General features: G+C 39.9%; 1 protein-coding gene across 2 annotated transcripts in view; it reads right to left on the reverse strand.

Annotated features, from left to right (window-relative positions):
* Nucleotides 1–1,514: 1,514 nt before the first annotated feature.
* LANCL3 (LanC like 3) overlaps nt 1,515–25,052 on the reverse strand; it is a 38,874-nt gene continuing 15,336 nt past the window's right edge. Inside the window, exons 2-6 of one of the 2 annotated variants that reach the window (XR_003924199.1) lie at nt 13,282–13,405; nt 12,000–12,197; nt 9,783–9,990; nt 7,443–8,655; nt 1,515–4,976 (exon numbers count right to left, since the gene is read on the reverse strand). Coding sequence is in view for 1 of the 2 variants with exons in the window: in XM_030019714.1 (XP_029875574.1) it covers nt 8,496–8,655; nt 9,783–9,990; nt 12,000–12,197; nt 13,282–13,405 (690 nt within the window). In the remaining variant the exon portion in view is untranslated. Of the gene's footprint in view, nt 8,656–9,782; nt 9,991–11,999; nt 12,198–13,281; nt 13,406–25,052 lie in introns of both variants that reach the window. The other variant, XM_030019714.1, reaches the window with a different exon arrangement.

Here is a 25,052-nt window from a genome sequence, read left to right on the forward strand (position 1 = left end):
GGCCCGGGAGGGGCCCCGCGGGTCGGGTCCCTCCGGCGGCGGCCCCGCTGAGGGTGTGCCGGGGCTTCGTCCTGGCTGGTGTGTGGGGGGGGGTAAATGGAGTGAACGGTGCCCGGTGGTGCGTGGGGAGCGCCCCCTCATCGCGGCCGTAAGATACGTGACTGGAGTGGGGGATTGGTGGGTGGAAAGGTGGGGCTGTGGGCAGGCTGGAGGAACAGGCTGAAAGGAGGAGGCGAGGGCAAAGTCCTGCACCTGGAGGAAAATAACCCTGTGCAACAATAAAAGGCTGAGGGGCAGCTGATAAAAAAAAAAAAAATGCAGAAAAGGAGCTGTGAGTCCTGGTAAGCCTCCCCTGATGGCCTTTTACCGCTTCGTCAGGTGGATCTTACCCTTGCTTGTCAGGCCTTTCCCTTCAAAGGTTCCCAGGACCACAAACCCCAAAGCCCCGCTGCGACACCAGCAGCGTTTGCCTGCTGTCCCCAGGCCCTTCCCCAGCAGCAGCCAGAAGACCACCCCGCGCCTCTCTCCCTTGCCGCCAGAGCTCTGGAGTCATTCTGGACATGCGTAAGGTCACCCTGGCAGTATCACTGATGCCCCCGTGGGCGAGCAGCAAAAGGTATTAGCCCAAGGGCAAGACAAGCCTTTGCAGTCTCTCCACAACATCGTGAACGCGACCGCCTGGCAAGAAACGAAGCTCCTGAGGTACCAGGTTGGCAGATGGTGCCTGGATCCTGCACTGGGGGAGTCTTCAATCACCACCACTTCTCCTCTTGGTGCAGGTACTTTGTTCGTGCTCAGCTGGCTCTGATGCCTGACCTGATAGATCTTGTTTCTCTTTGCCTGTTCCCAGGTAACTACAGATCTGCAGGTGGAGGTTAGCTACAGACCTGAGACCTACCAGGAGCACAAGAAGGCAAGATGCAGAGTTTGAGATGCTATTAGCCTACTAATGGGGTAACACTAGTGGCTACTTCTGCACGTCTGCTACTATTCTTTAATGCAACTTAGGTTGTGACCAGATTTATACAAAAAATGCCAATAATACTTTGTTTGGGCCATTTCTTGAACTGCTGCACTGACTAATCTGCAGTCCTGTTGCTCACCTCTAGTTGAGCTCAGCTCATGATAGCAAAGATCGAAACCTTGTTATGGGTGGGCTGAAGTGAATTTAATTCTCTAGTGCCCTTCACTGAGAATGGAGGGGGTCTTTCTGGAAAGAGAAGAGGCCACGTGTACTGAGATTTAAGCAGGCTGAAAATAAACACTTAAGTGGAAAACTTTAATCTACAGGCCAAAAGCAACCTGTCTTCTCTTGGGAAGCTCCCATGAGGTAGTTATACCTAATGGCTACGTGCAGCCTGGATGTTTTCTCATTGGAAGATGGATGATTTTACTTTTGATAACACAGTACCACTGAAAAGCTTTTGGAGCCCTGAGTCATGACTGCTCCGGAAGGAAAAGTTGCCAGCACTGTGAAAGATAAGTACAGAAATAAGCAATCCAATGCAAAATCATACTGTTCAACGTTGGGCTTTTATTTAAGGCAAAATATAATCACAGCTTTAATATTCATAATATCGATATATACAGAGTTTGTTCTGCCACTATGAAGCTTAGTATTACCACTGCTTTTAAAAAGCTATAAAATCTAGTTTCTATCATAATCTACAATACAAAACTAATACAATAAACACATTCTTAAAGATCACAGTGTTTAAAACATTAGAAGAGCAGGGGTCCTGCTTTTAAACAATAAGGTGCATTTCTAAAGAATCAAATCAATCTTGATTCTAAGGGCCTGTACCATATTATGGCTGCGAATGGCTATTACACCGAGAAACCAATCTAGGGTGTGGCATGTACTCCAGAAATGAACACCGTATGTTGGAATATATTGAATATTCAAGTGTAACCAACACAAACTAGACATGAAATAATGCTATTTGAGTTCCCTGTACTTTTTACTGGTGTTGGCATCCATGTATATTGCAGACATATTGAGGGAAAATGGGTATAAAACTGCTATCAAATAGGGCCCTGCATATGCAAACACCTGTGCTTTCCTCTTACTATACGAACAAGCCTTACTAATTCCATGGGACTCGTGTAAAGGAAAGTTTGTAGGGTTGGGGTCCGGAATGATGCAGTTTTGCCCGTTTCACATGTGTGGAAGGAACCTAACCTTGCATGTCTGAAATCAAGTGGAGATTCACCACTGACATCAGCAGTGGCGTATCAGGCCCTTAAAATGAGCGCAGAAGGTCAAATCAGTGGCAAAATCAGACCATTGTTAGAGGAAATCTTTCTTCGGTCATGGTAATGAAGATGGAAGCTGAGTTCAGTTGCTGGTCAGACAGCCTTTCTCTTCTATATGAAGTAGAAATGTATGTTTGAATAGGATTTGTTTTCTGTTCACTGTGGGATACAACTGACTTCAGGACTTCTACATAAAATTCTCTGGGGAGTATGCATGTGTAGTCATGCAGCGCTGTTGCTGAATATCACTGCATTATAAAGTATCTTTCATTCAAATATCATTATACCACTAGGCAAAATGAGTTTTTAATTAATTTTCTGCCATTCTAGTTCGCATTGCTGTACTTGACCTAAATGCCTTCACCTTCTCTTGGAGTCATGCAGTGAACAAAGTCAAGCGACTCCCTTGTAAGTATTAAAAATAAATATGGCCTTATGTATTTTCAAGCAGACTGCTATTTATAAATTGACTTCTTTCAGAGCATGATGTAAAATTTTAAATATACAGGGTACCAGACCAACGGTGACATCAGTGACAGTACAAATTAGTCAGGAGGTTTAATAACTCAAAGGCAGGTTGAAAAGTTGGTGCATGTTGGCTTCTTGGATCTATTTTTTTAAACTGCCTAAGCATCGATAGGGTCCGTCATTTCTATTCCATTAAATGACAGGAATGGGCAGTAGGTTCAGCCACAGGCAAGTCCCTCACAGGCAGACTTTTTTCAGCATATGATGACTTTGCTATAATGGCAATGAAGCGCTGTTCAAGGCAGCTAAAACCTGTACACTGCACACTGTACCACTGTCTCTGCAATGAAGCAAACTGTGCTATTCTCTTGGAAAATACCTATTCACATCCCTAAATTGCTGTATTGTTTTGTGGGCCCTGAGCATTTTTGTCTTATGGCTTTGAAGTATGTTGTTCCCTCAGCAATGTGATTTTTGGTCATTTTCTTACTACTTTTCAATTTAGCTTTCTGCTGCTTACTACTTAGTCCAGGACATACTTATATAAAATGAAATGTCTTCTCAGAGCAATCTAGACTGTGCTGTTAGCCAGAAATTGCTCATTGGTGTAATTCTTCACAGGAAGGTTACTCTTTAAAATCTACAGGGCAATTCTTATTCCTGATATACTGATCTTCCTACGGATTAGAATATGCACTCATGCCAGTGAATATTCAAGGTATGTAGGAGAAGATTACCGCACCTGAGATTTACTTGGCAGACCTCAGAGATACACTCTGCCCATGGATCTTATAGGTCCAAGTAACAAGGATATATTGTCAAAATGCATGCATACACTAAAATAGGTCCCTGTTTGCATAAAACATGCAATATGTTGGCAGATGCTATAACTGTATATGCGGATAATGATATAAGTACAAAAATTTGATTGCTTATGAAAGTTTTCATTTGCACATATTGCACCTGTATGTTTCTGAATACATCAGACACCTACGTATCGGTTTTTCCACAGTACTTTAAAAACTAATCAGTACTCTTATCATATTCTCTATATGTCCATACAAGTATTATTAGAACATCAAAGTGGCATTACTTAATTTCAGAGTAGCAAAAACGGTGACCACTTTACTTGCATTTGTTTGTGCATATTTCCCAGAACTATTTAAATGTGTATTTTGGGATGTTTAGCCATTTCACTTGTTTTTGATTGTCTTAATAGAATTGAGATACTAGAGAAGTGAACATGCTCCCTAGAAAGTCTCTCTTTGTTTTATTTAATGGTGTAAAACATCAGTGACAGTTGTTATACAGTATAATGATTTTTCCTTAGCAGGTGGGAAATGGCAGAGCCAGTGAGAAGAGGCCATCTGGGAGTGTAAAATAATGTAATGCAAATAAGTGGAACACCCCTCTTAGGCAAAATTAATCAATCTTATTTTCAAGAACAAAAGAGCTGGGCTGCTGCTTCAGACTTCTTAAGTTACTCATAGGTTGGGAAAGAAAGGCAGGGAAACTGAAGGAAACAATGATGCCAACAAAGCAGATATTGAAAGCAGTAGCACAAAATGAATATGTTATCATGCTGAGAACTTGTGAGTAGCAGGAAAAAATTAAGATATATTTGTTAGAACTGTACTGTTGATGAAACTTATTGCATCTGGCTCTATGAATCCTGAAATCACTAAATCTGGACATTACAGATCTAGTTTCCCTCAAAATTATTCCATGACAGTAATCTATGGATGACCTACCAAAAGTCATGAATAGTATATAGCTCCTTAAAGATTTGTAATCTACAGCTTTACTCACAAACAGCACCACACAAACACAGGTACATCACAAATAAGCACCAATACCCACACAATGCATCCTCTTTGCTTTAACAGCATAATCAGAAATACTATATCACTTAAATTCCTATTGCCTACACTTTAGAAACTAAACACAGTCAAGAAACTAATGTGCAAACATGACGTCGTAACTTATGTTTTACACTTTGAAAGAGGCTTCTCAAGTTTCTGGTAACACAGTCTTTTGTCACAGCACCATGGCAGAATCTGTTCAGGAAAATGCTTTTTCAGTCTATTAGGGCCCGAGTCAGGAGGAGGAGGAGACAGCATCCCACTGAGAATGTCTAGCAAAGGTTGCATGATCAATTTCTCGAAGCAGTAAGAAGGGAACACAAAGGACTTATTTTTTTATTACACTGAAAAGTGCTGATGGCTCTTCTCAGGTTGCTTTCCTGTCAACGTCTTAAAAGCAACAAATAAAGGTTTTAACGGCATGTATGTAACAGCATATATAGTACAAAGGAAAAGAAGCAGCTAGACAATTAAGAGGAGGAAAAAGATGAAAAAACTCTGCTCATTTAATGACTGGCATTTTCAGAAGAGCCCTGGGGTATATTTACACTGTGTTCAGAAGCTGTGACTACAGCACGTCTAGTAGCCACCTTAACCCAGCTAGGTCAGGTAAGAAAAGCCACGAAGCTCTAAGAATGAGCTCAAACTGCCATGTCTGACAAAACAGATGAATAATTATGTTCCGAGATTTTATAAGATGTATCCCATGAGACTGGATGTTTACGTTACTGTTACTGATCTTGAGTGTCAGTAAACAAAGTTTGCGTGCTGCCCTGGCTGAAGTCAGTGCCGAACTTGCACGACTTGCAGAGAGATGTTTGGGACCTAGATTTTGAAAACTGGGTGGTTGCATGGGTTTTCTCATTGTTGAATGGACTAACTCCTACTCAAGTAACTGTTTTCTTTCTCACAGAATTAGTATCAAATGAAGCCAAACACATGGCTTCATATACGGAGAATGGTTGCAGAGACAGAGATTTGTTTTGCGGGTGCTGTTGAACACGACACAGAGCAGATCAGAGTCTCCTCTGAATGTAAATCAGAAGGAATTAATTCTACAAAGAGACACAGAGGGAAAACCACTAGAAAACTAACACTGAATTCTTAATGTATACTTCCTGCCATTTATGAAGAATCACATTAAAAGATAAATGCAAACATGACCGTTGGAAGTTAAGCATAATAAAATAGAGTGATTTTATCTACTGCTATTATGGTAAATTTTAATATAGATGTGGTATGTGTTACAATATCAGCATTCATGACTTGGTCAGGATCTAAGTTACTATACTCATTTATTGTGCTCTAGATTTACTGAGGTTTTGGCAAAGATTTTCTTCTTCAGGCATCTCCTGAGAAATAACTAACTGGAAACAATTAAATGTTGTGGCCCACTGATAATTAAAAAGTAGGCACTGGGGACAAAATCAAAAGGTCATGATTACTATTCTGGTATGTATAGATTTCACTAAGGCTTAAGTTTGGAGTTGTTTGGGTTTTTTTGACATAGTTATCAAAACACTAAGCGTTCTTGTTTTATGTTTGCATCTCTAAATAAAAGGATTGACAATAAATGTATGGTTGCAACAGCTTGAGTCTAGATCATGGCAGAACCTATTTCACTCTCTTACAATAAGACAGAATACAGTTACAGTAGCTATCTAAATGCTATGGCACAAATGTTGTTACTTACATGTTTTAGCTGAGTGACATTACCCTACAATGAATATTGAGACTGAAAACCTATTGACCACACGGAAAAAGTGGATAGGCCAAGTTTTACCTTCCTTAAACATTTGTTTAAAAAGGTTCCAGTTATGAAATATATTAAACACCCGCATTACAGGAAGCAACTAGAGAAGAATCCTGATAGACTTAGGATCTTCACTACTGAGAGTTGACTTTGCTCTGATCTAACAGGAGCATTTCAACCTGGCTGGGCAGGGCACGCGCACATCTCCATTGACTTTTTGATTTAGCCTCACTTGTATACCTGCCTGTGAAATACGTACTCCTATGTGTACACATCTCACTGCTCAGAGTAACAATGTAAGTGACATTAATGGCTTTCTTAAAAGACCTTTTATCCCACAAATAATAAACACGTAACAACTGTATATTGAATTTTAACATTTCCGTTCACCAAAAAATCCCTAAATTCTTGACAAGCTGATACAGAACTTCATTGCTTTATTCACCAATGGCTTCTATGATTAAATAATTAATTAGAGCTGCACAGTGCAAGACAAAATAGCAGAAATCCTAATCTGCAGCTCATAATGATGCAAGCCATCTCATTAAAATAACAGTGGCAAGAGTAGGAACGGGATTACTATATTAAAATGCAGAAGGGTTGCAAGACCTGGCTCCAACTTACAGCCTGATCAAGGCCCACTGAAATTAAATGGGAACTTTAATCCGTTAGGCATTAAAAATAAAGAAATTGTAATCTCCTCCAGCTGAGAATGCAGGAAGAGAGACTGCATTGTTTGGCAGTGCATGTAGGTCAGCTTTTTCACCCTAACTGCAATTTTTGACATACTGGTCTTCCCAATCTGTCTTCAAAGGCAATTGCATTATGTTATTCCCATATAAATAAAAATAAATAAATAGTAAATATCTTTTAAATACAGATATTGATTTCATAGGTTTTTTAGTACAAATCTACGTTAGCATTTTCTTTAGCTTTCAAATACCATGTCTCATATATAATACATATAAAACAGCATGTAATTGGAACCTTAAGTGCTAGTGCAACTAGTGTTGAGCAACCCATTTATTTCTATAGCTACAAATCATTTGGGCATATACATTATTTTGCTAACCAGGAAAAGAAGCATTTTTTAATTTTGTTACCAGGTTTTTCTTAAAATCAGTATGCCATCCAAGGTTTGCATTCAGTTTGCAGGGTTTGTAGTGAACAATTCATCAAGGAAAACAGATTTTCTGTTGTCTGAAATATGTATGCTATTGTTCAGAAATGCTGCTATAGATAATTAATTTTTAAAGGAAGCTTTTGTATCACTGAACAATGCTTATCTAGTAATGCTGTACCATGAAGAAAGCATCTGCCTGCTGTATCTTTGCTATAGAACTTTTTGATCCAAGTCTTCTCCATGGCTCCACTCATCTTCCCTGTAACAGGGAAAGTATTGACAAGAAGTGACACAGTTGCAGTAAATCAGTAAGGAGACCAGCTCCTCGCCCCAGACTGAGCTCTGAAAGGAAGGGTCAAATTCAGTTCTCATTTACACACACGAAATCCCACTAGCTGAAATGAACCTGTGAATATATAGCTTTCTACATAACTATCAGTATATGCATATGAAGATGAAGGAGCTCCAAGATACAGGTATTTCTAATACAAGTTAGTAGAACTAGTAGATGTGGTTTAGGTAGAAAATCCCAGATTTTGCCTATGTGCAGTGTTGTGACATGTCTACAACACCCTCCCCGACATGTGCATCGCTGCACGAAGACTTGTTTTTGCAGGTCTCTTTTTAAAACCTACTGGATGCATCACTGTTTCTTCTATGCATGTTGCTCTAATTCTAGCTTGCCTTTTTTTTTCTCCTGCGTAACCACCAGATTAAAAGTTTGGTAATGCCCCTTTCTCTCTCAGTTGAATAATTAGATTTTGCTTCTTATTACAGCTAAATATCTACCCCATCAGATTCAATCACTTCCCCCCCCCCTTTTTTTTTTCACTGACCCATTTTTTTTTTTGACCACACACTTCCCTCCCAAACCCCCAGTGTATTTTCTTTTTCACCTGACTCCCAGCTAAGTTAAGGCTAGCATTAGTGGTACCACTGGCTTGTTTTGTAAATAGCCTCTCTTGACAAATAAGTGAAACCGCAGTGCCCTCTCCCACCGCCACTAGGATGTGGCCCTGGAGAATGTTACTTTCTAGACAAAGACACTGAAGAGAGGAAACTCAGCTTGGTTGGGTTGCAGCAAGTCAGTCAGGAAACACACAGTTCCCGAGAAGCCTTCATACAGACTATATACACTTTCTAATGCTCGGGAACCAGCCTTAAATTCTTCTGTAAATAAGAACTCTGCAAACCTAAGAAACAGGAAAAAAAAAAGAGAGTGTGTCATTATTTGGTGTCCATGTATGTCTACTTACTTGTTGTTTGAAAGCATCATTTTAATAACATTCAATGATCATTAAAAAAAGTAGAATGTTCATTATTTAACCTTATGTGGAAATTTTACACTCCGATTTCCATGACAAACTGAGGTCCATGAGATCTAGAAAAGCCGAACCTTTGCGAACTGTACATGTGTTACGCTTCTCTGAGAGCTATAAACTTTTTCTGATTTCTACGAGACATACTATTAAACAAATACTTTTTAATAACTTTTATCTTGGGTGTTATTTCAGCATGATGCAAGCGATGTTTCACATTGATGCAACAAATTCTGTAATGCTGAAATTACACAAATAAAATATTCTCACTTCAAATGGCTGAAAATAAGTCACCCTAATTACTACACCGCATCCCCTCATTATTCTGTGCTATAAGGAAAACAGTTACAAACATTGAATACTATGTTTTTAAACATGTACAGTAAATTACGGAAATAGAATTAAAGATAATTGCAGCACTGTGACAGAATTTTCAGTGGACCATACCTGCTTGCATGAGGACAAAATGGAATTGACCCCACTAGCTAAGCTGAACAGCACAATGTCAAACTGGCTAAAGCTGGGAACGATAAATTAAAAAACTGTAACAGCAAAGCAGGTCCTATACTTATTTTCCACTTCTAGCAGTAAGGGAGAGCGTTAAATGCTCTGAAAATCAGAGCAAATCACATTTCACTCTGCTCCTGGACTCGGGTGCACAACTTGGCTGGTTTCTGACCTCACGTCAGGATGAGACCTGGACGTGCGCCATTCCTCCCATCCACCCCGATTCTCTCCGAAGGAGCAGAGGCTCTCGGGCAGGGAGGGAGGGAGGGAGCCCGGGAGAACCCGATGCTTCTCCTGCTGCAAGCAGCCTGGAAGCAGGACTGGAGGGCTCCCTGCAGAGCGCTCCTGCCCCACAACTCAGAGCTAGAATTGCACCTGAGGCTTAAACACTCAGACTACATCCAAGGATGGTGATCCCAGACTCTGAGGAGCTTTATAAATGTTCTTGAAACTTTCCGGTATTACCCCGAATCCAGAAAGGTAGGAATGCTAACCTTTGTGCCCTGTATATGTATTTTGAGTTTCCAGTGAGCCTATACAGCAGCAGGAACACATAAGCACTACCAGCCACTCCATGGCATATTCCAGGTCCCTTCTTCAACAGGCCTTTCTGCCAAGTTAGCTCTCCACACCGGATACAAGTGTCCAGATATTGAGGCTTCTTGGAAACCAGGTAAGCTTTGGCAAACAGATATGCAATGCCTAGGAAAATAGCAGTGAGATTGTCTTTTATAATAAGTAGGCCAAAGGTTTTGTAGAAGACAAAATAAAGATTAATACGCTAAAGAACTGCAGTCTCATGTTCTACACATGTCAACGTTACATATCTATATGCTACATATGGAGGGGAAGAGTATCTGGTAAGCTAAAAAGCATATGGTAAGATGTACTTATCCACTCCCTGTGATAACACCACTTTCAGTCTTTTTACTGCATTACTGAATGCCAGGGTTTACTCAAACATCTCTAAAATTCCCAGTCCTTCAGCAATTTAAAACAGTAGTCACATTTTTGCCTTTAAACAAGTAAACGCTTAGCACTGTCTTCTAGTGGTTTCAAATCCCCATTCACCTCACCTATTTACACTGACAGAAACACAAGGATAGGCTAGATAATTTCTTACACTGGCAACAGATAAATTTTTTTACTGAATGAGAAAGAGAAGCTTGCCCTCTTTTCAGTGTGGCCCATGCTGCTTTATTCTAGTTATGAACAGTTATGCATACTAACTTCTGTCAAAAAAAAAAAAAAAAAAAGCAGCAGCTGTTCGGCTTATTTTTGGAGGTGATTCAAATAAATTAATCATAATCTTCAACAGAGCACTGTACAGCTCAGTTCATGGTAACCTTAAAAGAATGCATATGACACATAACTAAGCCAAGGGCCTAAGGAAATGTTTAGAATAGCTTGCTTGTGGACTGAATATAATACACACTCAAGTAGCTGAAAAGTGTTCTTGTAAGCTACATGTGCGTTATTACCCAGAACAATGATGGGATACAGGATTTTCTGGGGAAGAACAATAGCAATTAATGAATTTGCATGTCTCTAAATGTCTCCTAAAGTAACTTCTTTATGCCCTTTGGGATTTTGTCACTTTGGTCCAGTCTCACTGCATATGTCTCCACTAACAGTTAAACCCAAGTCAAAGGCCACTCTCAAGATACTTTAACAAAGAGGGCATCTTCCCTGCAGGTTTCATCACTAGGCCAGCCATGCTGTAGAAGTAATTTTTTCCTCTCAAAAATAAAAAAGGCTGGTAAGCAAAAGCTGTTTTCACTTCATTAGAGTGCGAGAGCAAGAAGCTTGTTCCTTAATCATACCGACAAAAAGGTAATGCATCAGCAGAAAGCACATTTAAGGGATGTTAATTATAATGTACTCTCTGTAATTTAAATAGAACACCTTTAAAAGCAATGCATCAATGCTCATGGACATTTTTTAATAAAAGTAAGTTTTTCTGTAACCTTCTAGGTTCATGTTACCAAGCCAATATGACTAGTTAGCAATAAAATTCTGCCTGGGCGTAAAAAAGCAATTTCAATACACAGCAGTACTTGCCAAAATTGCAAAGGTATAGGATTAGATTCTGAACTGACAGACATCAGCCTTATCTTATGAACCCAAACTAAAGATTGATTCTCTTTCTCTCTGAAAAGCAGTTTTAAATGGCTGACTTTCAGAAAAAATGCCTCTTGCTAGTACAAAATCCCCTTCACATGAAAATAATTTGGTCAAATTTATGCATTATCCATGTAATAAGTGCAGCTTAAACTTTGATTCTGGTGAGGGGGGAAAAAAGCTATTCTGAAGGCCTTCCCAAAACTCACAGATGTGTCTGTATCTGTGTTCTTCTGCATACTATTTATCTGTCCAGCATATGCTGTCTTTTGACTCAGCTGTACCATTCTTCACGGTCTTGTCATGAAAGGGAGCAAGAGCAGAAAACAGACAGTTCAGGATCACCAGAATTCTTTCAGCTGTGATCACCTATGCTTTTAAGGCAGGAAATACGCCTATCCTTCCAGCTGCTTCAGCAATAAATAAGACACTCTTAACTGGAAGAAAAAGCCTAAATAGTTTGCCTGCCTCTCATAAAATGTCAAAAATCGGTCAAAGTTATCCTGAGATATCTTCTACATGGAATCACCTAATGTGGAAAAGCAATGTGATCTGCATCTGGCTATTCATAGCATCAATGGGAAAAGAACCTGGAGCTCCATGACACCAGTGTACAAGCTCATTCTCCCGCTCGATTGTCTCTCCCAGCTCAGGAGGCCAGTTGCTGTTCTGCTCTTGGTCCATAAGAAAATCAACGCTCTGCCACACAAGCTCCTGATCTGCTGGCTGCAGGTACTCATAATAGGAAAGCAACATCTGAAGGATTGATGAAAGCCCATGTGCTGCACCTGTAAAGAACAGCAACAGTCAAAAGGAGAGGGTAGGTTTAGGTCCTACCTCCATCTCATGACAACTTTCTCTTGGGACTGATTTCCTTGTCAAGTCCTCTTTCACCTTCTTTATGCATATTACAATAGTGCTTGGAATAAAGCTTTTTAGATGCATGACGCTATGGTTTGTTACTACTTCTGTCTTTTCCAGTTCCCCAAGCTAAGCAAAAATACGTAAGAATTTTGTCTGCTCTCACTCTGATGTGACTGAAACTCAGTGTGTGAAGTTACACTGAACCTAAACTGAATACTGTTTCAAGACGTTATTCTTTTTGACACACTACTCAACCTGGACCATTATTCTGAAGTCTTTGTTGAACGCAAATTGAAACTGGACCATAAATGGTATTCCCAGTTCCTGACTGACACCATCAGTCAGCTAAAACCTGAAGTTCAGTGCAAGAATTGTCTGTACCGGCCAGGGTCTGTGGAATAGCACCAGCGACTTCTCCCTCTGCTCCCCTGCCAGAGAACTCACTAACATTTGCAAAACAATCTCACGCTTTCTGCAGTGTGATATCGTGTCTTGAGGACTCCAGTAGGGACCTGCTCAATGACCTGTTCAGATGAGCTCCAACTAAGCTGCTCGCGATGGGTAGGAGCTGACCACATGCTTGAGTTGCACTGCTATGGCCAAAAACGCTCTGCAACTCCCTGCGTGGCAGCAGCAGCTTACGAATAACATCCCCTGACAGTTCCCTCTGGTAACCTTCGCCACGCAGGCATGGGCATCACACCTCTCGCTGCCTCCATCTGGCAAGGGCAGATTTACCAGGGCAGAAAGGAGAAGAGGGAACGAAGCTGCTGCCTGCTGCTCCCCTGGTGCAGCACAGGCACCTCTGGCGTTCCCCAGCGCCAGGCAGCATCAGTCCTTCCCTCCAGCTCCTCAGACCCACTTCGTAGTTTTAGGGGACTGGATGGTCCCAACTCTGTCAGGAGAAATCCCACACTGTAGGTTTTATGTATTTTATTTCTGAAGCATCCACTGGCTCAGCATCTACACACAGCATCACTTTCAAAGTAGTTGGTGTGTTTTACTCACCAAGATACTCTGTTCCATAGTAGGAATACATGAGTGGGAACGGCTTCCTCTTCTTCACTGCATACTGCTTTCCTGATTCTAGTATGGCCAGGCAAATTGATTTTATTTGTGCTGGGGTCAGCACCTAAACAGAAACATCAAACCAAACATCAAGTCTATTACAATAATTTTATTTTTTAGACATTTTTCAGGACTCTGCTTTTTTGCTAGTGCACAAGACAAAGTACTGCCTTTAATCTGCATGCTGTAATGTACATCATTATGAAGAGTTCCTTACATAAACCAGTAAATTTACATAATGTTTCTCAAAAGCAGAGTTTCATCCCCTCTCAGGAAAGTGAATGTCAAATCTTTAGCTGCACAGATGAGATGAAAAGATGCCCACTAAGAGCTCCTGCCTTTCCTTCCCAGACATCCATCAGTCTGATGGAAGCTGACAAAATGCACCAGGCAAGCTGCAGAACAACAGCCTCCAGACTGGAGGAAGAGACATTAGGAGAAGACAGAGGAAAACAGACCTAGAGAAGAAGTAAATGTTACAGGCTTTACTGGGAGATACCAAGCTACACAGATTTTTCTGCAGACAAGATAAAAAAGAAGCAGCAAGGAAGAGGGTACTAAATTTTACTGAAAACCAACACTACATATGTGGGTGCAGAAACATCTTAGTAAAAGAACCATGCCTTCTTACTTCAAGCAAATGCTAAGAAAAATGAAGTGCAAGACAGGTTTCCAAGAAGACAAGCTAGCTATGTTTAGGGGACTTTATCATCATGAACAGGTCAACACTGCCTTTAATGCAGTCCTGAGAAATTACTAATGCCTTACTCTCAGTGGTGTCAAAAGTAAATAAGATTGACAAATCATGTATTTCACCAGACATTAACTTTTCCCAAGTGACTGAACTAAAGCATTCAGTGAGGAATCGGTTTTACAGGTTTTAACTACAGCTCTAATTATATGCAATTCACTGCAACCGTCAGCAATTTCATCTGTGTCAGCCACTTCTGTACATTACTGACCAATACCTAGGTTATCTAAATAATTTAGTTGAAGTAGTGTTTTAGGGGAAAGCCTGTATGGCAGCTGTACTTTGCAAAAATATATTGCAACTTATGAAAAGAGAACTGAGAAAGACAAAAGGCAAAATGAGGCAGAAAAAATAAAAGAGCTGCAGAAATAGCCTTGATAAGATAAATAGTAATCCTAAAACTAACTGGAATATCAAGGTAATGTCTTTAAACTGTTTCTGAACACATTTGGTTTTGCTATTTTGTATTATCATAGGATTTACAATTACTTCTTCAAGTTAAAAAAATACTGTTATCATTAAGTATGTAGGCAAAGTCTGTTATAAACTAAATTCTCTCAATTGGCATGTAAAAGATGCTATGGATAATTAATGTCACTTAAAACTTAACTGAAAACTAATGGCTGAAAAATCTTGTTTGTCTACTTTACCTTGCTCCCTGATAACAAGGCATTTTATTACAGCTGCTCCAAATGACTATGATACCGTACGACCTGGAGAACAACCTACTTCTGATCTTGATTAGTGTTCTTTAATGTTGCTGCAGTAGAAGTAAATAAGCCATTAACATCTGGAGACTTCACTCATTTCCAGTCATTTTTAAATTAATTGGTTTAGCTTCACTGAATTTAAAGAAATGGTTTAAATCCTAAGCAAACGAGGACATCAGAGACATGGTGAGACATACTGCATTCTCTCCAGAGCTCTCATTTTACCATCTTGCAGTTTGAGACCTAGGCCTCCAAAGTCTGTATTTTGTAAAAGGATTAGTAAAGTTAAAAAGAAATGTGAAGGATAAGATCTCGTAGTTGTAATTCTGGAAGGCACACTGGCTAGAAAAATCATAATCTGTTCATTTTCTGTAAGTAATGGTTCCTTTACTTAATAAATCAACTGGCTTTCAATACAAACTATGTTTTGCTAAGCTTATTTTTATGTTCAGCACATTTCATTTTTAAATTTAATTTATGACTATTTTAAAATGCTGATTGTGTATTTTAAATGGATTTAAACTTCGACCCAAATCCAGCCTTGCACAACACTGCATAAAGAAGTATCAGCTAGCAAGAAATGCATTGTTCACGATTTTCTAGCATAAACTAAATGTAAAAAGTCAAAAGCACTACGATTACTTAAGTGTATACATAGTATACCCTTTTGGCTGGCATAATGAAATATGCTAATGAATATCACCTCTTTTTCAGAATGCGAAAAAAGCCCACATGAAAAGCCAGATGAAAAATGACTATTTAAAATCATTATTAGAATGGATGATAGAAATCAATGGATCCTGACCCACTTCCACATTACCAAAGAAAACAGAAAAGAAAATAACCTGTATACCTTGAAAGCAACCTTCTCTCTGGCCACTTGGACTGACCTGTACGCTTAAGGCAGATAGGAAATGTGTCCTAACTAATAGGTAAACAAGAAAATTTTTGTGCCGACTCCAAATATCTCTTACCAAGTGCTTCAATCCAGAGTCATTGTAGGGCTGCTGCCTCTCTTTTTTCCAAAACAGTTAAATATGAAGGATTGTATTTGCTCCTTATTCTAAGAGATGGCTGGCTGGAACAGGAGCCCTCACTTATCATTGTTATTAGTGGCATTCCAAAGGTTGAATGATCAGAGATCACATTTAAGATCTCCATCAGCTTGCTACATTTTATTTCAACCAAATCTGTGTTAAAACCTCCTCAGATTTCTTTCACTTTGATAAGAAATAAAATCTGTGGCTAGTCTCTGTATGCTCCCTCACAGTGTCTTTAATAAAACAGATAAAAACTTATGACCAAAACAACAATCATAGAATACATTAATCATCATCACAGACGGTCTAGCCATGGTTCTACAAAGTTCATTTTCATTTCAGTGTAGTTGCAATGCCTCCTTGCTCCTGGGAATTACTGAAGCAATATGTTTAATTAGGGACGGCAAAGAAATAGACTGATCATCCCAAAGGCTTTGAAAGGATAAATTGCATATTGATATCACATCCTCTGGTGAAAGCTGTCAGACGCTTTGATGAAGAATAAAGCCAATATGAGAATATGCTACCCAGAAAAAAATTTCATGCTTGAGATAGCTACATTTTTTGAGAAACTTCTTGAATGTCATTTAATATGAGCTGGCTACACAGTAGGTAAAATATTCTTTATCACGTCAGTACTTAGCCAAAAGACTACTGACACTAAGAGATACATTGCTGGTGGTTTAATATTTCAGCTAACTCTTTTTGTATTTTTAAAGACACCACAACCCATCCTATCACATTAGAAGTGTTCACTTTGGTCTCCTCACTAGGCCAAAGTTTGGAATACATGCATTCCACATTTCCGCTGCAATTTCTGTATCAATTGGTCAGTGGAGTTCTTTATTTTCTGTTTTAAATCACTGCCCAGTAATGCTGTGTGCTGTTAAATAATTGTTCCACTCACACTGGTGACCGCTGTGTTCCCATATACCTCTTACTTTAAGCACAATGCTTAAGCAGTACTATTAGTATTTGTACTACTGCCTGTGCCTAAAAGCCCTACTTATAGTAAAAAAAGCTATTGTGATTATTTCTAACGTCTCTCCATTTTTCTCCTGTGCCACTGCAGACAATACGCCTTCTCCCATTAAGGCACTCCACAAATCTGTGAATTATTTAAGGCAGGTACTTTATTCAGTAAATCCCTGTTAAAAGTCAGCAAGGAAGTGCTATGTCTACAGCAATCCCAGAACACCATCCTTTTTTGTTGTTAGCAGTCTTTCTCAACCTGAGATTGTTTAGTGGGAAGTATATAATTTCACAACTCCTTATAATCTACTAAGAGAGATTTCATAATATATTGGTTATGACAATGCCAGGCCCTAGACATGTGTTTCAAAAACTGTAGACAGAAATCTTGACCTTGAGGATTAGGCATAAAGAAGCAGGACTAGCTCTTCTTTGCTTCTGATTACAATAACACTTTCAACACTTCATCATTCCTCTGAATGTTTGCTACAAGCCTCTTGGCTCATGATTTGCCTTTTGAAAACCACCGCTACATAAAACTGCATACTGTATTGAGTATACTTGAGGACTGTAAGCTTTTAATTCTTTTGAAAGATCTGTATTTATTTTCTTAGAGCTCTTTCCTGCATGTCAGTAACAGAAGGCATTACTGAATGCCAAGTATCATTATCTTTTTATAGATGCATCAGTACTTTTAGGAGGTAACAGGTACACTTACATCATTGTGGAAAAAGCCTTCTTCTATGCATGTAAAAAAACTTTAATATGTATCTAACACATCAAACCTCTCTCTGTCACACTTCTAAAAGCCATTTACATGAATTTGATCATACACTTTTTCTGATGCTGTAGAAAGTGTCAAAATAAGCTGAAAAAAAATGGATCAGTCTACAAATAACCTAACAGGAGCTTTGCCATTAGGCTCCTATGCTGGAAGCCCAGCAGAGGGAGCTTGTGAATTAGCTATAATACTCAAAAACGCTGTACAAAAAGATATACAGGTCTGTGTTCAGCAGGACAGCTGACTGAAGCAGAAAGATGCTGGAGCCAACTTGGTAATTTAATGATACCTTACTGCACTACGTGATGTTTACATTCACTCCTTAAGCTTAATCTTTTTCTACCAAAGACAAGGGCTGGGATTGTTCAGGGACCTTTCCGTGCAATGCCATGGCCACTTTTTTTTTGTTTCAGATGGTGCTAACACCTGAAGCCACGGAAGAGTAGCAGGTACAAAGAGAGAGGGGTCTGCCTTCCCCTAGTGTTATTCCACTTTGACTGATGTACCTCTCCTGCAGCACAGTGGAAAACCCAGCCCTAAGTGCACATCCGTCTGCTTTCCTTACAAGCAGTGTTGAGTACACCCTTCTTTAAAAAAAAAATAAAATAATTTTTGTATCTCCTGAAAACTTTGTTCAAGGAATCAGATTAGTTCCTGAAGTACTACTGATACTGTTGCTAATGCAGTATGTTTCATGCTGTAACAGCACCATAAATAGTACTTTCTGGAGAGTATACTTTCCCAAGTTTCTCATATTAATACAACTACATGACAGTGTGTGTAGACTCAGCACAGCTACTAATATGATTCTGTCAGTTCATTGGAAAATGGTACTTGACTGCAATCTTGAGTAAAACAGACTTCTCTGTAGATCCCACTGGTATTGCTTGTTTTTAACATGCAAATTTTGGGGTTTTCGAGGCCTGCTCTTTGCCTCAGCAGTGTGGAAACAGCAATGTCAGTCCTATCCTGTTGTCGTGGGTCACTAATCATGAGTCCAATCAGAAACAGAGGGCGTTTATTCCTGATGAATCAGATTACCGGTAGAGAAGACAATAGAGCACTTTTGTTATTGCTAACAGAGTACAAAATTTCCACAGGTCTCACTTGCCAGGACTGTGTAGCACTAAACCCATGAAATTCTGCTGTTAAACCTGTCCTTTTCTTTAAACCTGTCCCCTTGTTCCAGGGGAAAATTTCAGACACGGCTGCAAGTGAAGTGTTGCAGGAAAGGATGGAGCACAACTGTTACTGTAGTAGGAGGCTGGTTGAGAGCAGCTGGTGTTACTGCACAGTTGGTCAAATGCAATGAGCACCTCTATTTATTGTGTCTCAACTTAAACTGGAGAGTTTCAAGGAAAAAACAGCAATCGGCCTTTCTTCAAGCTCCCCCCATCCTGGGTCAATGAAGAGAGAGGTAAAACATGAGTTTCTCCGGTTACACTCTGTTCCTCTTTCCTATCTATCTCCCCCCCAATTAATGACAGGCCCCAACATCTCTCATACAGCTGTGCCAGGGTCTGGCTGGATACAGCTATCTAGTTCTAACATAGCGGCTCTCCTACGTCTTTGGAAGGAAACAAGAGGTCCCCATCACCGTCTTCACTTGAAGAAAGTCGGGAAGCACAACTCCCCACTCTCTGCTGCTGGAGAACTGAAGCAGGAAGGATGTCAAGGAACAGATCTAAGAGGAGAGCAATTCAGATAACCAACATGACTTAGGAGGTATCAGTCTGCCTCTTGAACGCCTAGACGCGGTTCAGCTGAATGTGGCTGGTCAACAGCAAAGACAGCAGGGAATTGTTCAGGACAAGTCCCATCATGGAAGAAGTGAGGTATCCTGGGAATGATGGCTTTCAAATGGCAGCTACCTGCACCCCAGCTCCATGTTCTCTTCTGCCTAGTAGAGGGTTAGAGTTACCACAGAGCAGACAGAGCCAACAATTTAATTTCAAGCATCTCCCCCTCGAACTGCACCCAAATTCAAGAGCATGAATTGAAAAGCATGTTTAAAAACAGTAAAAATGTAAGATTTGCAAACTAACTGATAAACAAATCCGGCGCTGCTTGGAGAGGCTTTTCTACATTACAGAATTCTACCTCAAGTTTTTTCAACAAACAAGTAAAATTCTTCTTTTTTCCTGTATTATTCACCAGCCTCGTAACGCATGGGTGGGCCATTCTGGGGGCACACACCCTGGGAACTGGCCAAAATGGATGTATCAGTGATCACCATTCTGTGATACAAATCCTTGTTTGGAGCTCCTGTGTGTCATCCACTACTCCACCAGACATCGGGGCAGTTTATGACAGCTGCAAATGAGTCAGAGATGAGTGCTGCACGGATACTGCTTTCCTTCCATCTGTGCTCCCCACACAGGTAGGAGGAAGATTATTCATGTAAAAACTTCTTCATCAGTGGGAAATCCTTTGACTCTGTTTAGGCTCAGTCAGAAAGTACATCAGTATACGAGTCCTGTAGTTAGCTTATGCCAAAACTGCAGCACAGAGCTGTCATTTCCTGATGGGAGATCTATCCTTCTGCACTCTAGATACGTGTCCCTGACAATTCTGCATTATGATGATAAACATCTTCCAAGCTGGACACCTTGCACCCTGGTTTGAGTAACAGGCAGCCCAGTGTGTTGTAGCTGTGCTGCCTCGGGATCCCATCCCGTTTTTTACACTATTAAGCTAGGAACATCTGCTCTGCCTGTGTATTTTGGATCAGCTTACTTCCCCTTAACAGCGGGTCTGCTGATTTCATTCGAAGTGAATCCACGCCTTCATCTGTTCCACAGACATCTCCTGCTGTAGCAAAGCTACCCCAGTGTTTGAACTGGTTGATGCATGGAACCTATGCAGAGGCATAAGAAGTACTAGCCATTCTTCCAGCTCCAGAGCAGCAGGAAACAGGATTCATGAAACAGCCTTTGCAAAAGATAAAAACTTTGTAATGTGGATGAGAGAGCCTCCCCAAACATTGCAGTAACCATGGCACTGCCTTTAGTCTGAACTCAAAAATGATGCAAGTCCAGTTTAGTTGGGCACCACCATTTGCTACCAGGAACATAGGCAGACCGCTCCTTGGAAAAATGAATTTATTAGTGTTTGTACACATCTGCAGGTCAACATGAGATGGGCAGAACTTGACCTTGACTCAGTCAGTAAAGGCTAGTATTTTTCACAGGGAAGCTGACCTAAGCTCAGAGTTCTACAAATGAAAATGGCAACTGTATCTAGAAACCAAAGTTGATAAACCATATTTTAAGATGTCCTGAAGGTCTCCAGAAAGAGCTAGACACTTCCATACCATCATTCCTTTACTTCATCTGGAAAGGAGAGCACTCAGCATCTGACAGGGCACCGATCCAATAAAATGTAATGTATTTACTCGTGAGGAGTATAAATGTGCAAAGAGAAATGTTCATGCTAGGCCCTCTTAAGATTATGAATTGTACTGCTGCCAAGTTCATGAAGACATAGTTAATTTTGAAGGTGCCACTAAATACAGGAGTGAAATCAGGCACTGGAAAGCACTGTTGCAAGGGGTAAGAGGAAACAAGGACACCTCTGGTTCATCTTCAAAATTTAAGCTCTGAGAAACTTAGTCTAGTTTTCTCCAGGAAACTGATAAAGTTCCTTCAAACTGATGTTTGGTTGGGAAAGATACAGGGACAAGAGCACTGTGAACCACTTCATATACCCAGCTTAACAAACCTCACTGCTGTAGTGCTCTCTCCCGGCAAAGGCTACGTGCTTGGTGGTTGGCAAGCTCTTGTATTCCTCGTCTGGGCTGGGAAGGGCCAGCTGGGTGCTACATTGCAAAAGGTGTCACAAAACAGAGACGGGCTGGCGTAACTGGCCCTGGGAGAGAGGGAAAGGGTGTAAAGAGAGAGGGAGAGAGAGAGAAAAGACTGAAAGAGCTCCCGGGCCCCGCAGGCTGTGTTAACTAGCTGTGTCTGAAGAGAACAGTCTACATCCAAATTCAGCGTGGTACTGGCCTGGAGAAAAGAGTCAGCAGTTTGAATACAGCACATTTGGATGATTAAATGTTTTTCTACTGCACCCTTTACTGAGGCACCTCTCTGACCAAATTACTGCACAGGACCTGTATGGTCGCACAACCTTTTATTGATTTCCAGCTTATCGTAAGTACCTTTTTCATGCTGCAATTGTATATAACATTAAAGCTTCAGTTGCTTCAACAACAGTAATTATGTTGTTCATGTGAGATCACCAAAAAAGATGAATAAAACTAAAAGATTACACTGAAAGCAACTATATAATACAATAAATAAAAAGTCTAGGATGGGGACAGAAAAAGATTGATTGCTAGTTCCTTGACAATATCTCTAAGGATATTCATAGTTCAATTCCTCTTAAGTAATACTGTCATCTTAATCACTCAGAGTGATGGAAAAGAGCCTTTTCAGTCTCATGCAGTATTTAGTTTTTTCAATTTGTCAAAGTCATTTCACCTATTAGATCATTCATACTGCTTTTAATATCAAAGTCCTCATTGACCTGAATGGGTCTTGACTTCAGGGGTGTTACTCCTGGCAAGTACTATATAAGAAATGCTGGAAGTTTTACCAGTTGGCATAATATCTAACAAAGATATAAAAATAAAGTAATTTCATGACCCCCAGGAACGGAGTCCAATAATTCACTTAATAACCAGGTTGACAAACTCGGGTTTCTATGCCATGTAATTATTCTTGTAAATTCTTGTTATTCCATGTCTTGCCAATCACACCATGGGGCTGGCTCATAGTCTGTTGAGACCGCTAATAATTTTGTCTGTGGTAGCCTTTAAAGCCACAGAAATATGGCTTACTTGACAGAGTAAAATGCTGACCTTGCTTGTGGAAGCTGCGTAGAGAAACTTAACAGATACAGCTGAGCAAACATCTAACTCTTCCAGGATTGATCCTACTCTCATTTTAGTCAGTTTGGAGGGAAGTGACTAGCAGATGCATTCTCACTCATTGCTCTACACCAATGTGGAGTGCGTGACTTATACAAAATAAAAATGTTTCGGTTTTTTCATCACTTTTTCTTCAATTCAAGGCTGTGTACACTCTATGCCTCTATTGAATAAAGCTGCATTTATAAGCAGTAGCTCTCCCTGGAACTCCTGTAAGAATTTTGCCTCATGTCAACAAATATTCTTAAGGAGACTGTTTCCTGTGACGAGCTGGGCAGTATATCATCTTCCTTATCTAAATCAAAGAGGATTAAAAATTTCAGTTGAGGTATGAGTCACCACTCCCCTGCAGCTAGAATTCCAAATAACGGTTTATATTTTGTGTTGAGGCAGAGCTTTACACTCTTGCTGTAAAGCTTCTTTGCTACTGCAAACACCTTGTTTCAGGAACTAAAAACAGAGCAATAAAATGAAGGATTGTAATTTATACACCCACCATCAAATTGTACTGGACAGAACAACCTGATCTCGCTTGATATTCAGTTTAACAGGAATTCATTTGCCTTTCAAGCTGTTATGCTAGGTCATGGTTCACAGGTGCAGCTGTGATTATAGGGGACAGGCCAAATTTCCACTGTTTTCCAGGGGGAAATTTTTTCTGTCAGGACTACAGGTTTGGCCCTGGAGTACACCTGTCAAAAATATTTCACCACTTTTCAATGAATCAAATATTACAATGTAAGCAATTGCACATCCATTTACTTATACATATGAAGTGGGTTGCTGGGTATCATAACTTATTTGTTCCTCCTTTTTTTGGCTCCCTCAGTGTTTTGTTTAGCGTTGTTCACATGGCTGCAACTCACAAAATATGCCGGGTACATTTGAAACACAGGAAGAGAGAGACTTCCTTCTATACATTATTAGCAGCCTTATGGTTTTTTCCTCTTTATGTTAAAGATATTGAATTCCTCATCTTTCATCATCATCCAGTCCTCTTATCCTCCCCATGCAACAATTCCCAGTCTACCTTCAAATGCCTTTAGGCTTGTTTTCTGAGTGTTCAGACCTCCTCCCTGTCTACAAGTGAACATACGTCATTCACAGGCTTAATGAACTACATAAGAAAATAGATATGCCTCCTCAAAACCTCACGGCAGAAGTGTCAGAACCAAAAAAAAAAAAGATGGGGGAGGAGAGGGGCTGAGAGGAGAGGTTGAGGCAAAGCATCCATTTCGCGCTCTTCTACACAACCGCCGAATATTTCGCTCCCAACTCAGAATCAGTAGTACCAAATGCTAAAGAATTCTGCTACAGAAAGTAGCATTTGGAAGACTATCCATAACAGACTTTACAGCTTGTTACTGTCCTCAACTTGCAGAGGTGAACTACAGAAGCACAGAAAACCAAAAAACTATTCTTTTCTTCATCTGTTTCAAATTAAGGTTCAAGAAAGAGAACATCGTTGTTGGCAGTGTTAGAGGCTCCCAACCACAATGCTTTCAATATTGTGTGTTTTTCCCCCATTTAAAACCAATAAAAGCTTGGTTTTACAACTTAAGATGCTATGTAGGAATGCATGGAATGCCCTGATGGTGGCTGTATAACACATGCACAGCTGTAACAGTTCAGTACCTTAAAGGAGTCCTTGACCTCAAAATCTTACACTTACGGAAGGACCTAAACTATATGTGAAAATTTGCATAGTGCTGTGAACAGCTCAGTGAAAATCTCTGCTTAGTATATTAGAGCACTGTGGAAAGCAAACAAAAAGTGTTAGGATGCATGAGAGTAATACTGAAATGGTTATTAAAAAGCTACTTTAGCAGTCATTGCTTTGTTCTTTCTTCCGATAATTCTCCAGGTCTGTTCTCCCATATCAAAATAAAAAAAAAAAAAAATCAAGCAGAAACAGATATTTTAGAGACAAGTAAGATATTCTCCTAAGAAGTGAAGCTAAAAAGACTGCAACATTTCTTTTCTGGACAGGAGGTAATTAATGTGGTAAAGAACACAAAAAGTTATTTGATTTTGTAATGTAAGAACAAAATGCTAGCTTATGAAAAGCAGCACGTTTAAAGACAAAATATCTCTCTGCTCACCCAAGACTCAAGTAAGCTAGGGAATTTGTTTCTGCAAAATTTAGCTGAGTCCACTCACGCTGTGGAATTTTAACAAACCAACTGAACCTCTCTATAATTAAGGTGAGAATTTTTTAAAAAGATTTTTGGGTTAACTGCCAGAAGTGCCCCACCAATCCAATTGAATTAAATTACAGTTCTTCAGAGCCTGTGTTTTTTAAATAAATATTTTATCACCTTTCAACTCATCAAATATTACACTGTAAGAACATTTACTCCTGACAGATGTTGCAAGGCCAAGTCATACAATCAACTCCCAGAACTCAGCCCACCAATTCTGGAAGAAAGGTAAACCCTTGTACTTCAGAGCATAAAGCCAGTCCTTAAAAAAAGCAGGTTAGGCATGTTACAGACAACACATTTCAAAATTACCTTCCACAGACATT

The sequence above is a fragment of the Aquila chrysaetos genome, chromosome 7 (genome assembly GCF_900496995.4).
Source record: "Aquila chrysaetos chrysaetos chromosome 7, bAquChr1.4, whole genome shotgun sequence".
Taxonomy (NCBI): Eukaryota; Metazoa; Chordata; class Aves; order Accipitriformes; family Accipitridae; genus Aquila; species Aquila chrysaetos.